We start from the raw sequence: 13496 nt of genomic DNA on the forward strand, positions 1-13496 counted from the left end.
TAATGGTGCAATCAAAATTTAATTTATATCTTCGGTTTAAGAGTTATAATTTTTTTAATTCGCTAAAATATTTTTGCATGCATGAGTGAGTGGGGCCTATGTCGATAAGATAACCTATCATGACATAGTAAAAGAAAAGTTGTGACTTCACCATGAATGTGGTAGATGAGTCTACTCGGTTTCTTGTTGTAGAGATAACGAGGGAAAAGGCTTGCTCCAAATCCGGGATTCAGATGGCAATAGGGCCTTGTTTAGTTCAAAATTTTTTTGGAAAATCGACACCGTAACATTTTCGTTTATTTGTGGTAAATATTGTCCAATTATAGATTAACTAGGTTTAAAAGATTCATCTCGTCAATTTCGACTAAACTGTATAATTAATTTTTATTTTCGTCTATATTTAATACTCCATGCATACGTCTAAAGATTCGATGTGACGAGAATATGGAAAATTTTGAAAATTTTTTGGGGAACTAAACAAGGCTAGCACTGCTCGCCCGTTCGGTTCTGCAACCGCAGTGTGTTCTTGGGAATTTGGGATGGCGCTGGCTAGGGTTTCACCGTCTTCCTTAGCCGGCCATCGCTCCCCCCTGCTCCAATCCTTCTTCCGCCCTTTCTCCTCGGACTTTCCCCTCCGCAGTTCCCGCCGAAGAAGCTCTCCCATTGCTGCCGCCTTCTCCCTGGCTTCACAATCTGCCCACGCTGCGAGGGAGGGGCAGGTCATGGAGGCGCCCAGGCCGAGCTCCAGGCGTCCTTGGAAGCCCACGTGCTTGTACTACACCCAGGGCAAGTGCACAATGGTGAGATTGCTTCCCTCCTTGCAATGGTGGTCGCTTTTGGCCGTGTTGGAAACGGAGTGGTTCCTATTATATATCTTGGATTCTATTAGTTTAGTGCAGATATATTCTACTGTTGACATTTAGATGCCTAATGTTAGCTAATAGAGCTAAGATGGATAGAAGTTGATGCTGGAAGGAGAGTTAATATTAGTAGGGGGATCCTTGTTCTGAAGAAGCAATTGGGTTTAGGTCTAAGCATTTTAAATTAACAATAGCACTAAACAACAGAATAGTGAGGAAATTCTGTTAAAAGCAAATGAAGCGTAGCTGAACCAGCATTGGTGGAGTTACACCCCAATTTTGTTTTAGTTGGTAATCATAATGTGCTGAGCAGCATGTGCGATTACTGGAATTAGCTGTTGCTCTAGTTTTAATCAGAGGTGCATAGGATGCTAGCCAAGGAAGTATTTTTTGTCAATTGAGTTGCTATTATAATGTGTTTTTGTATGATATAATGGTCACTAAAAGAGTTATATGGAGTGCTGACAATGTTAAGTGCCTTTTTTTATTTAAGTAAATCAAAATGCAACATTCAGATCAATGAATTCTTGTACTGTAGGAATCTTGTACCGTAGGAATTCACCGAGAAAGAATAATCTGCTCACTCTTTAAATGTCCACAAAAATAAAAGTACAAGCTTCTTTGATGCTTCATATGAATTGCTAACGAGTCAGATAGATTTGTTACTCTTTGTTCTACGAGCCCAACTTATCGACTAACATTTAGATTAAACTTTGGGCAATATCGAACAACCTTGGTGACAATAAGAATGTATAATCATGTATGGGGCTCAAGCTTAACAACAGGCAGATGAGGACAAAGATATGAGCCATCCGAAAATTACAGTGACGGAACCATCGAGAAGTTTGCATGCTGACTTGGAAAAAGGTAGAATTCACCATGGTGAGGAACAGTGAGAAACATTACTGCTCAACCGTATAAAAGAAAACATTACATGGCTTAGCCTTTTTTTATATAGACAAGAAGATGCCCCGTGACCATGATTTTGGATATACAAGCAACTCCAGCAGGGCCCCTATTTAGGCTCCCATACTACTTTTAGCACCAAGAGGGCAGAAACCTACTGTAGGTCTTCAGCATGACCTTGGCCCCCCCCAAAGTAGCATGCCCTCAAAATCATCCTGCAAGCCCTCATTCCTGGCTCTGGAGGAGACCCCTACTTTTCAGTTTGTGGCCTTTCATCTCCCTCCTGTTCGCCGCTGTCGTTGCCGCCTCAGTCAGTCCCTGCTGGCTAGATTCGCCCCATTGGCCCCCGGCCGCCCTCCTGATAGGTTCTCCAGTCCTCAGGCACCCTCTTGCCCGAGCACCTCCCATTGCTTGCCCCTCCCTCCGGCTGCCTCCAATGTCCATGCGGCCATAACTGTTTGTGTTAGCCACCACTGCCGTGCTTCCTCCCCTGATCGACTACACATTCTCCTCCGACTGCCTCCACTGCCCGCAGTTCCTCCTTGGCTGCCTCCACTGACAAATAGCCCTTCCTCGTTGCCTAGGGCCCTTGCCTTGAGGTCCTCCCCCCACTGAGCCTGCTGAACGAGAACCTGTGCGGGGACATCAGCATGACACCATGGCCACGGGGCTCCAGGCAGCATGCAGTAGGGATAGGAGCAGGGGAATAAGAGATGGGAGAAAAAAATAAAAAAGAGTAAGAGCTATGTGACTGAAGGTGCGTTCCAGAAAAGTAGGGGTGCCGCAGGGACAGGAGCAGGGGAATAAGAGATGGGAGAAAAAAATAAAAAATAATAAGAGCTATGTGACTGACAGGTGTGTCCCAGAAAAGTAGGTACCCTGATTTGTTTATAGAGTTTAGACTAGAAAACTGGGCACCCAAAAGTAGAGGAAGCCTCTAAATTAAAAGTAGGGGCCCTGATTTAGGGGCTATTACTATAGTTGCTCTTAACCACGGAGGGAACCAAAAGTTTCTTGTCTAATGGGTTTTGAGTTTCAGCAGGACTGAAGACTTCTTTAAAAACAGTCAACATTATTTATAGGCTTATCAATCTCTTGTTATTTTCAAACCACATGGCTGCATTTATGATTATGCCATGAAAATTATTTCCTACCTGTATTTTCTATATTTCTTTTATGGAACTAAAAGCTTGTTGTACTGACAGAAATATCTAGTTTTATATTTTTGAAGCATACGTTTTGTTATTGATCCTGCTCAGAGTTATAATTCTCAACATTTGAGGGAACGGAATTAAGCCAAAGAAATAAATCACGTGGCCTACAAAATGTCATGTGCGGCATCCCCTACACCAGGAGGAGGCGTGCCCACGACGTGCGCAGGTCAGCCGAGCGCGCTGCAGCCCAGGCCCAGGTGGCGCAGCAGGAGATCGTCCAACCAACCAGTGGCTAAGTTTAGGAAATAGATTATATGCATGCCTTAGATTTAGGAGGGAATTACTCCAGTATTGTTAGCAAGCCTCGGGCTATATATATCTGTACTCGGCATATTGATTTGGTTTAAGAAAGAACTATTACCTAAACCCTCTCTCTCTCTCTCTCTCTCTCTCTCTCTCTCTCTCTCTCTCTCTCGTTCCCAAGCCTAGGCAGCCGCGAGGGGCATAACCTCCGCTACTGGAAGACACAGCAGGAGACTACGAACTCCGTAGTCGAGGGCCGCCTACCCTAGATCACCACGCCTTTGACAACCTGGTATCAAGGTCTCGACGATCCTCTCCCTCCTGCTTCGCCCAGCCCTCCACAGCCATGAGCGAGCCCTCCATCACCGATGTCTTGGAGACATTGAAGACCCTCACCACGGACATGACAGCCATGAAGGCCGATATGGCGGCCATGAAGGAGAAGTCCGCCTCGTCGTCGGACAGCGGCGAGGGCTGCCGTTCGGAAGCGCCGCGCGAGCCGGATCACCCACCCAAACACAAGAAATGGGACTTTCCCCGCTTCGATGGCACGACCGATCCATTGCTCTTCCTCAACAAGTGCGAATCCTACTTTCGCCAGCACCATACCATGGCGGAGGAGCGCGTGTGGATGGCTTCGTACCACTTGGACGACATCGCGCAACTCTGGTACACACAACTCTAGGAGGACGAGGGCGCACCGCCATGGGGGCGATTCAAGGAGCTCCTGCACCTACGGTTTGGGCCTCCCCTCCGATCAGCTCTGTTGTTTGAGCTCGCCGAGTGCCGGTGCACCGGGACCGTGGAGAAGTACGCCAACGATTCCTGGCCCTCCTGCCTCGCGCGGGTCGTCTGGACGAGGCTCAGCGCGTCCAGCTCTTCACCGGTGGACTCCTATCGCCACTCAGCCTCGCCGTCCGCATCCACAACCTGGAGACGCTCGCGGCCGCCATGAACCTGGCGCGCCAGGTGGAGTTGATGGAGACCGACCGGCCGGTGCAGCCGTCCCCTCGGCAAGGGCAGCGCGCCCTACTGGCCCCACCACCATGTCCAGCGATCCTTCCGCCGCCTGCGGCCACCACTGCAGCACCGGCCACATCCACAGAGAGCCGACCGATCCGTCGCCTCTCGACGGTAGAACAAGAGGAACGCCGTCGTCTCGGCCTGTGCTACAATTGCAACGAGAAGTTCGTTCGCGGCCATAACCGGGTGTGCAAGTGCCTGTTCTTCATGGAGGGCGCCCTCGAGGAGGAGGTTGGTGACACCATCGAGCGACGGGGGATGACACTACCAAGGACAACCCTTGCTACTCCCTCCACGCCGTGGCGGGCGTCCACTTCAGCGACACGCTCCAGATCACCGTCACGGTCGGGTCCGCCTCCCTTGTCGCGCTACTGGACTTCGGGTCCTCCCACAACTTCATCTCGGAGCCCGCGGCTCGGCGCACTGGTCTGCCCCTACTGACCCGGTCGCGCCTCTCCGCCCTGGTCGCCAATGGCGAGCGGATCACCTGCCCCGGTGTCCTCCGTCAGGCAGCGTTCACCATCTAGGGCGCACCCTTCATCACCGACCTCTTTGTCATGCCGTTGGCAGGCTTCGACGTCGTCCTCGGTGCCCAGTGGCTGGGCACGTTGGGGCCCGTGACTTGGGACTTCGTCCAGCGCACCATGTCCTTCGAGCAGCAGGGCCGGCGGGTCCTCTGGCGCGTCGTGTCGGAGCCTGTGGCCGCCACAGTCTGCACCACCACGGCCATGGCGTCCCTCCTCGACGAGTTGTTGTCCTTGTTCGACGGCGTCTTCGCGGAGCCTCATGGGCTGCCCCCGCCTCGTTCCCGTGACCGTGACATCACGTTGCAGCCAGGGGCGATGCCAGTTGCCGTTCGGCCCTATCGCTACCCAGCGACGCACAAGGATGAGCTCGAACACCAGTGCGCTGCCATGCTGGAACAGGGACTCATCCGCACAAGCTCCTCGGCGTTCTCGTCACCGGTTCTCCTTGTTAAGAAAGCCGATGGCTCGTGGCGATTCTGCGTCAACTACCGCGCCTTGAACGCCATCACCGTAAAGATGCATTCCCCATTCTGGTCGTCGACGAGCTGCTAGATGAACTCCACGACGCCAAGTTATTCATTAAGCTCGACCTTCGCTCGGGCTACCACCAGGTCCGCATGCGGGCGGCCGACATCGACAAGACGACGTTCCGCACCCACGATGGCCTCTACGAGTTCATGGTGATGCCGTTTGGGCTGTGCAACGCCCCGACAACGTTCCAGGCGCTCATGAACGACGTGCTGTGTCCATTCCTTCGCCGGTTCGTGCTTGTGTTTTTTGATGATATTTTGATCTATAGCTCCTCCTAGGCCGACCACCTCCGCCACCTGCGCGCCGTGCTCACCGTGCTGCAGCAGCACCAGCTCTTCGTCAAGCGCTCCAAGTGCGCTTTTGGGGTCTCCTCCATCACCTACCTCGGCCACATCATCTCCGACGAAGGTGTCGCTATGGATCCCACCAAGGTGCAGGTGGTGTCCGACTGGCCCCAACCCCGCTCCGCGTGTGCGATCCGCGGATTCTTGGGCCTCGCGGGGTACTACCGCAAGTTCGTCCACGACCACGACACCATCGCTTCCCCACTGACGGCACTTTTGAAGGAGGGCTTCTCCTGGAATGACGACGCAGCGGCAGCGTTCCGGGTACTCAAGGCGGCGGTCACCTCGGCCCCGGTTCTTGCGCTCCCGGACTTCACGAGGCCATTCATCGTTGAATGCGACGCCTCGACGCACGGGTTTAGCGCGGTGCTGCTCTAGGACAAGCACCCCATTGCCTTCTTCAGTCGGCCCGTCACGCCTCGACACCGTTCCCTCGCCGCCTACGAGCGCGAGCTCATCAGCCTTGTACACGCCATACGCCACTGGCGCCCATACCTCTGGGGCAGCCGTTTTGCCGTCCGGACGGATCATTACATCCTCAAGTTCCCCCTCGACCAACGCCTCGCCACGATCCTGCAGCACCATTGGGTCGGGAAGCTGCTTGGCTTCGACTTCACGGTGGAGTACTGTTATAATGTAATTGTAACAGCCCATATTGGGCGTATGGCCTATTGGCCCATGTACATTGTAACCCTAGCCTATTAGGCTATATAATGAAAGTCACCCCCTGATTAGGGGTGCGGTGTTTCTACATGTATCCAGCTAATCACGATCCCTTTTTTCCGCTGCCCGTACGATCTCGCAGCGAGGTCGTGCGCCACCGCACCACGCGCCGTCGCGCCGTCGCGTGTCTGCTCGCCCGCTCGCCCGCGCACCATGCGCCATCGCGAGCCCGCTCGCCCGCGTTCGCTCGCTCGCACGCGCCGCCGCGCTGCTCGCCCGCGTCGCGAACTCGCGATTCCGCTAGCCCGCCGCGCTGCGCTTCCCAGGCCGCCGCGCACGCACCCGCTCGCGCCACCGCCCAGTCAAGACGCCGCGCGACCTGCCGCCTCCTCCGCTGCCTTCTCGCGCAGCACAGGTCGCAGCCTCCAGACGCCGCCGCTACTACCGCACGATTCCTCTCGTGCTGCCCAGGACGCTCGTCCCTGATTCGTCATGACGCAGTCGACGCAGTCGTCCTCCACGACCGGTTCCCTCGGCTCCACCACGTCTGGTGCGGTGGTGGACGGCCTCGCACCCGCCTTCTACGCCGCCTACACTGCTGTCAACATCAAGCAACACGTCCCTATCGTCCTCTGTCTCGAGCGTCCCAATTACTCCAAGTGGAAGGCCTTCTTCACTGCTGTTTGCGGGAAGTACGGACTGCTCGGACACATCGACGGCACGGAGGCTGCTCGTCCGGTCGACCCTACGTGGTCCCAGCCCGACGCCTGCATTCGCGGGTGGATGTACAACTCCTGCGACGACACCGTCCTCGACCTCGCCATGGAGCCCGATCATGATGCACGCGCCTTGTACGTCTCCAGCGAGGCTCTGTTCCAGGCGAACAAGGAGCCTCGGGCGATCATCCTTGGGCAGAAGTTCCACAGCATGACCCAAGGTGATCTCTCCGTCGATGCCTACGCGCAGCAGATGAAGCAAACTGCCGACGCTATGAGGGAGGTCGGTCACACCATCTCCCCCTCGCAGCTTGTGCTCAACCTTCTGCGCGGCATCAATCCTCGCTTCGCCAACACCGCCGACATCATCGCCAACACGTCGCCGCTCCCCGACTTCAAGGCTGCCACCAACATGCTTCGCGTCAAGGAACTTCGCCTTGGCAACGAGGGCAAGGAAGCTTCGGCGTCGGCGCTCGCTGCCTTCACCAACCCCTCCTGCACCTCGCCTTCTTGCCAGTCTACCGCCTCTTCGGCCCCCAATCGCGGTGGTGGTGGCAAGGGCAAGGGGGGTAAGGGCAAAGGTGGCCGCGGCGGCAACAACAACAACGGTGGAGGGCGCAATCAGCAGAACCAGCAGCAGCGTGGCGCCCAACAGGGCCCCTCCGGTGGGCGCCAAGCTCCTCCACCGGCCGGCCCTTGGTTCTGCTACCCTCCTTGGGCCGGCCAGTGGGCACCGCAGCACCAGCAGCAGCAGTGGGGGGCGCCATCAACACCTCCCCCACCGCCTCCACCTCCGCATCAGGCTCACACCGCGTTCGCGCCGCCCCAGTACTCTGCACCGCCTGCGTACGGGTCCTGGGATCAGACCAGCCTGATCGCCGCCCTCAACCAGTTGGCACTTCAAGGGGCCAATCCCTGGGTCATGGACAGCGGAGCGACAGCTCACATGACCTCCAATGACGGTATACTCCTTTCCCGTCTCCCGATGCCATCGTCCTCTATTACGGTTGGCAACGGACAATCTATTCCTGTTCTTAGTCGTGGCACTTCTTCTTTACAAATAGCTGATCATTCCTTTCATCTTAATAATATTCTTGTCGCTCCACATCTTACTCGTAACCTGTTATCCGTTCGACAGCTTACTCGCGACAATAACTGTTCTATTGAGTTTGACGCCTCTGGTTTTTCTGTTAAGGATCTCAAGACCAGGACGGTCCTCCTTCGGTGCAATAGTAACGGGGACCTCTATACCATCCCACATCGCCTACCACCTCGCTGTCATGTTGCTGTCGTCTCCCCGGAGCTATGGCACTCCCGTCTTGGTCATCCTGCACCTGCAGTCGTCGCTACCCTTAATAAATTATCAGCTATTCAATGTAATAAAGCAGCTCGTCGCATTTCTCATGCTTGCCAGCTCGGTAAACATGTTAGGCTGCCGTTTGCTAGTTCGGTCTCTAGAACATCAGTACCCTTTGAACTCGTTCATTGTGATGTTTGGACCTCTCCAGTGTCGAGTATTTCTGGTTATAAATTCTATTTTGTGGATGATTATACACATTATTGCTGGACGTTTCCTCTTCGTCATAAATCCGAAGTTCACGATCATATTGTTCGCTTTGTTGCTTATGCTCATACACAGTTCAGTTCTTCTGTTCGCTGTTTTCAGGCCGACAATGGCACCGAGTTCCTGAATAATGCCACTGCTGTCTTCTTGGCTGCCCGAGGCATTCTTCTTTGGACTTCCTGCCCCTGCACATCAGCTCAGAATGGCAAGGCTGAACGCATGCTTCGCACCCTGAGCAATGGTGTTCGCACGCTTCTGATTCATGCCGCCATGCCTTCGTCCTATTGGGTCGAAGCTCTTTTGACCGCCGTGTTCCTCACGAATCGGCGACCGTCCGCGTCCATCACGAACGGTATACCATATCATATTCTTCACCACAAAATGCCAGACTACTCCATCCTACGTGGTGTTTTTGGCTGCCTCTGCTATCCCAACCTTAGTGCCAAGACTCACCACAAACTATCCCCTCGCTCCACGGTGTGTGTCTTCCTCGGTTACCCTCCTTCACAGGAGGGCTACCGGTGTCTTGATCTCTCCACCCGCAAGATCATTATCTCGCGGCATGTTGTTTTTGATGAGACTCACTTTCCGTTTGCGGCTTCCAAGCCCCAACCGGATTCGCTTGATTTTTTGTTACAGGACATACTTCCCGCGCCAGCTCCTTCCACCTTGGATGTTGAGCGAACGCGGACTCTCGAGGATGACGCCGGTGATCATGTTGGCCTCGATCCGGCCATTCTATGGCATGGTGCTGCTCATCGGATGCTTCAGGTTCCTCGGATGGATGCTCCTCGGCAGGTTGCTGCTCCCCCACCAGCAGCCCCTGTCGTTGCTGCTGTTCCTCGGACGGATGCTCCTCGGCAGGTTGCTGCTCCCCCACCAGCAGCCCCTGTCGTTGCTGCTCCTCGGCAGGTCGCTGCTCCTACACCAGCAGCTCCTGTCGCCGGGAGCCGCTTTGGTCTTCAGTACAGCCGACGGCCAGGGTGGCCGCGGCGGCACCCACGGCTGTAGCACCACAGGCGGTGGTGCTGCCGGCCTCAGCTGCGATCCCAGCCCCACAGGAGGTGGTGCTGCCGATCGTTGCACCACAGCGATCTACTCGGGCCACTCGCTCCCAGACAGGCTCCCTGCCTCCGCCTATGGACCGCTACGACTTCACCGCGTCGCACTCCAGCCTGGCTTATCCGTTGCCAGGCAACTCCCGCGCCGCGCTCGCTGATCCCAATTGGCGCGCGGCTATGACTGAAGAATACAAGGCGCTCATGGACAATGGCACCTGGCGTCTCGTACCTCGACCTCCTCGTGCCAATGTCATCAGTGGCAAGTGGGTCTTCAAGCACAAGTATCGTGCTGACGGCTCTCTGGCTCGTCACAAAGCCAGATGGGTCGTTTGTGGGTTCTCACAGCAGTACGGCATCGACTACGACGAGACGTTCAGTCCGGTTGTCAAGCCGGCCACCATCAGGGTCGTCATCAGCATCGTCGCCTCTCGTTCCTGGCCGATACATCACCTGGATGTGAAGAACGCCTTAATTCACGGCCATCTGAACGAGACGGCCTACGTTCAGCAACCATCTGGCTTCATTGACTCGGCGGCTCCTGACCACGTCTGTCTCCTGCAAAAGTCCTTGTACGGACTCAAGTAGGCGCCCAGGGCGTGGCACCAGCGGTTCTCCGGCTTCATCTGGCGGTGCGGCTTCACAACTTCGACTTCCGACACGTCCCTCTTTGTTTACAAAGTGGGTGCTGATGTTGCCTATTTGCTCCTCTACGTCGACGACACCGTCTTGACAACTTCGTTGACCTCGCTTCTTCGACGCCTCACCGAGCTTCTTCACTCCGAGTTCGCCATGACAGATCTCGGGGATCTCCATCACTTCCTCGGGATCTCTGTCATGCGTTCTACTGATGGCCTCTTCCTGTCTCAGCGCCAGTACGCTGTGGACCTGCTTCAGCGCGCAGGCATGGCTGAGTGTCACTCTACGGCGACTCCTGTTGACACTCAGGCCAAGCTTTCCGCTACGGACGGCGCTCCGGTGGCGGATGTCACTCAGTACCGCAGCCTCGCCGGTGCTCTGCAGTATCTCACGCTGACTCGTCCGGACCTTGCCTATGCAGTTCAGCAGATTTGCCTCTTCATGCACGACCCGCGAGAGCCTCATCTTGCGATGCTCAAGCGTGTTCTGCGGTATGTCAAAGGCACTCTCTCCACTGGGCTTCACATCGGCACAGGTAGCATTACCAGCTTGACTGCCTACTCCGATGCTGATTGGGCTGGCTGTCCCGACTCTCGGCGCTCCACTTTAGAGTACTGTGTCTTTCTCGGCGACAACTTAGTCTCTTGGCCCTCCAAACGACAGACTACAGTCTCTCGTTCGAGTGCGGAGGCTGAGTATCGTGCTGTTGCACACGCTGTGGCTGAGACTTGTTGGCTTCGTCAGTTACTTTAGGAGCTCCACGCACCCATCTCTTCGGCGACGATTGTCTTCTGCGATAATGTTAGTGCTGTCTACATGACTGCCAATCCAGTTCATCATCGTCGCACGAAGCATATTGAGATGCATATTGAGATAGATATTCACTTCGTCCGTGAGAAGGTTGCTTTGGGACAGGTTCGGGTGCTCCATGTTCCATCGTCTCGTCAGTTCGCGGATATTATGACCAAAGGCTTACCTGTACAGTTATTCACTGACTTTAGGTCCAGTCTTTGTGTTTGTGACACTTCCGCTTAGACTGAGGGAGGGTGTTAGAATGTAATTGTAACAGCCCATATTAGGCGTATGGCCTATTGGCCCATGTACATTGTAACCCTAGCCTATTAGGCTATATAATGAAAGTCACCCCCCCTGATTAGGGTGTGCGGTGTTTCTACAAGTACAAGTCGAGCGCCTAGAATGTCGTTGCCGATGCCCTGTCGTGGCGTGACACACCAGATGGCACGGTGCTGGCCATCTCCGCGCCGCGCTTCGACAGGACCAGGCCGGCCATCCAGCCCTGGTTGCCATACGGGACGAGATCGCAGCAGGCTTACGCGGTGCACCGTGGGCAGTCACGGACGGTCTCGTCACGTTTGATGGCCGGCTGTACATCCCGCGGTCTTCGCCGCTACTACTGGAGATCCTCACTACCGTGCATGAGGATGGACACGAAGGAGTGCAGCGCACGCTCCACCGCCTCCGATGCGATTTCCACTTTCTCGACATGCGCCGCCACGTCCAGGACTTCGTGCGCGCGTGCGCTACCTGCCAGCGCTTCAAGACGGGGCATCTATAGCCGGCCGGCTTGCTACCGCCATTGCCGGTCCCGTCCGGGGTGTGGTCGGACATAGGGCTCGACTTCATGGAGGCCCTCCCACGCGTGCGCGACAAGTCCGTCATCTTGATGGTGGTGGATCGCTTGAGTAAATACTGTCATTTCATTCCTTTGGCTCACCCCTACTCTGCGGAGTCTGTGGCATAGGCGTTCTTCAAAGACATCGTGCGACTCCATGGCATGCCGCAGTCCATGGTCTCGGACAGGGACCTCGTTTTCACCTCCACCTTCTGGCGAGAGCTCATGCGGCTCATGGGAGCCAAGCTACACATGACGACGACCTTTCACCCGCAGTCCGACGGGTAAATGGAGGCGGCAAACCGCGTCATCGCCGTGTACCTCCGCTGCTTCATCGGCGACCGTCCGCGCGAGTGGCTCCGTTGGCTGCCATGGGCGGAGTTCACCTACAACACTGCCTACCAGTCCTCGCTGCTGGAGACGCCGTTCCGGGTGGTCTACGGCCGTGATCCACCTACCATCCGGTCGTACGAGCCGGGTGACACACGCATGGCGGCGGTTGCCAAAACCATGGCCGAACGCGCCGAATTCCTGGAAGACATCAAGCACCGCCTGGAGCAAGCACAAGCCTCCCAGAAGCGCACCTACGACAAGTCCCACCGGCCGGTGTCTTATGCCGTGGGGGACTGGGTGCTTCTTCGCCTACGTCAGCGCCCAATGGCGTCCTTGGCCATCGCCACCAAAGGGAAGCTACAGCCCAGGTACTTCAGCCAAGTATCCAGCTTTCCGGAGTTCATAGTCTCCTGTGGGACGTGGGAAGACAAGGAGGAGTTCGTCGCCAAGTATCCAGCTTTCTGGCTCGAGGATGAGCCGGTCGTCGAGGGGGGAGAGAGATGTCATGTGCGGCATCCCCTACACCAGGAGGAGGCGTGCCCGCGACGTGTGCAGGGCAGCCAAGCGCGCTGCAGCTCAGGCCCAGGTGGCGCAGCAGGAGATCGTCCAACCAACCAGTGGCTAAGTTTAGGAAATAGATTATATGCATGCCTTAGATTTAGGAGGGAATTACTCCAGTATTGTTAGCAAGCCTCGGGCTATATATATCTGTACTCGGCACATTGATTTGGTTTAAGAAAGAACTATTACCTAAACCCTATCTCTCTCTCTCTCTCTAGTGAGTTCCCAAGCCTAGGCAGTTGGAGGGGCATAACCTCCGCTACTGGAAGACACGGCAGGAGACTACGAACTCCGTAGTCGAGGGCCGCCTACCCTAGATCACGCCCTTGACACAAAATGGTATTGATTGTGCTTGGCTTTAGTGCATGGCTATGTGTGTTTGATGTTTGGACATGTATATGGGGAGTTATTTTCAATGAAGATTTTGGACCTACTTTACATTTTAGTTCCTTTTTTGCCTCTATTGTAAAGAGCACATGTTAATCTCAAAGTTCCTCTTAATGGTTTGACATGATGGGAAGTGTGAGACCCACCCCATGGGCGGAATTGCGGTTGGGCCAGGTTACTATAGTGCTGGAGTTTAGTACCATACCTTGAATTCAAGGTTCACCAGACCAATTTAGTAGCCAGGCCAAGGACGCGTAGTAACCTTCGGTTAACTATTTGCGCGAAGCGAGGACG

At 55.0% G+C, this 13496-nt stretch overlaps 1 protein-coding gene across 1 annotated transcript in view; it reads left to right on the plus strand.

The window, feature by feature from the left end:
• Nucleotides 495-13496, plus strand: part of LOC8072906 (uncharacterized exonuclease domain-containing protein At3g15140) — a 28003-nt gene continuing 15001 nt past the window's right edge. The window contains exon 1 of the mRNA XM_021449951.1: nucleotides 495-800. Within this exon, the coding sequence (XP_021305626.1) occupies nucleotides 540-800 (261 nt within the window). The 5' untranslated portion in view covers nucleotides 495-539. The remainder of the gene's footprint in view (nucleotides 801-13496) is intronic.

This window comes from Sorghum bicolor, chromosome 10, assembly GCF_000003195.3.
Source record: "Sorghum bicolor cultivar BTx623 chromosome 10, Sorghum_bicolor_NCBIv3, whole genome shotgun sequence".
Taxonomy (NCBI): domain Eukaryota; kingdom Viridiplantae; phylum Streptophyta; class Magnoliopsida; order Poales; family Poaceae; genus Sorghum; species Sorghum bicolor.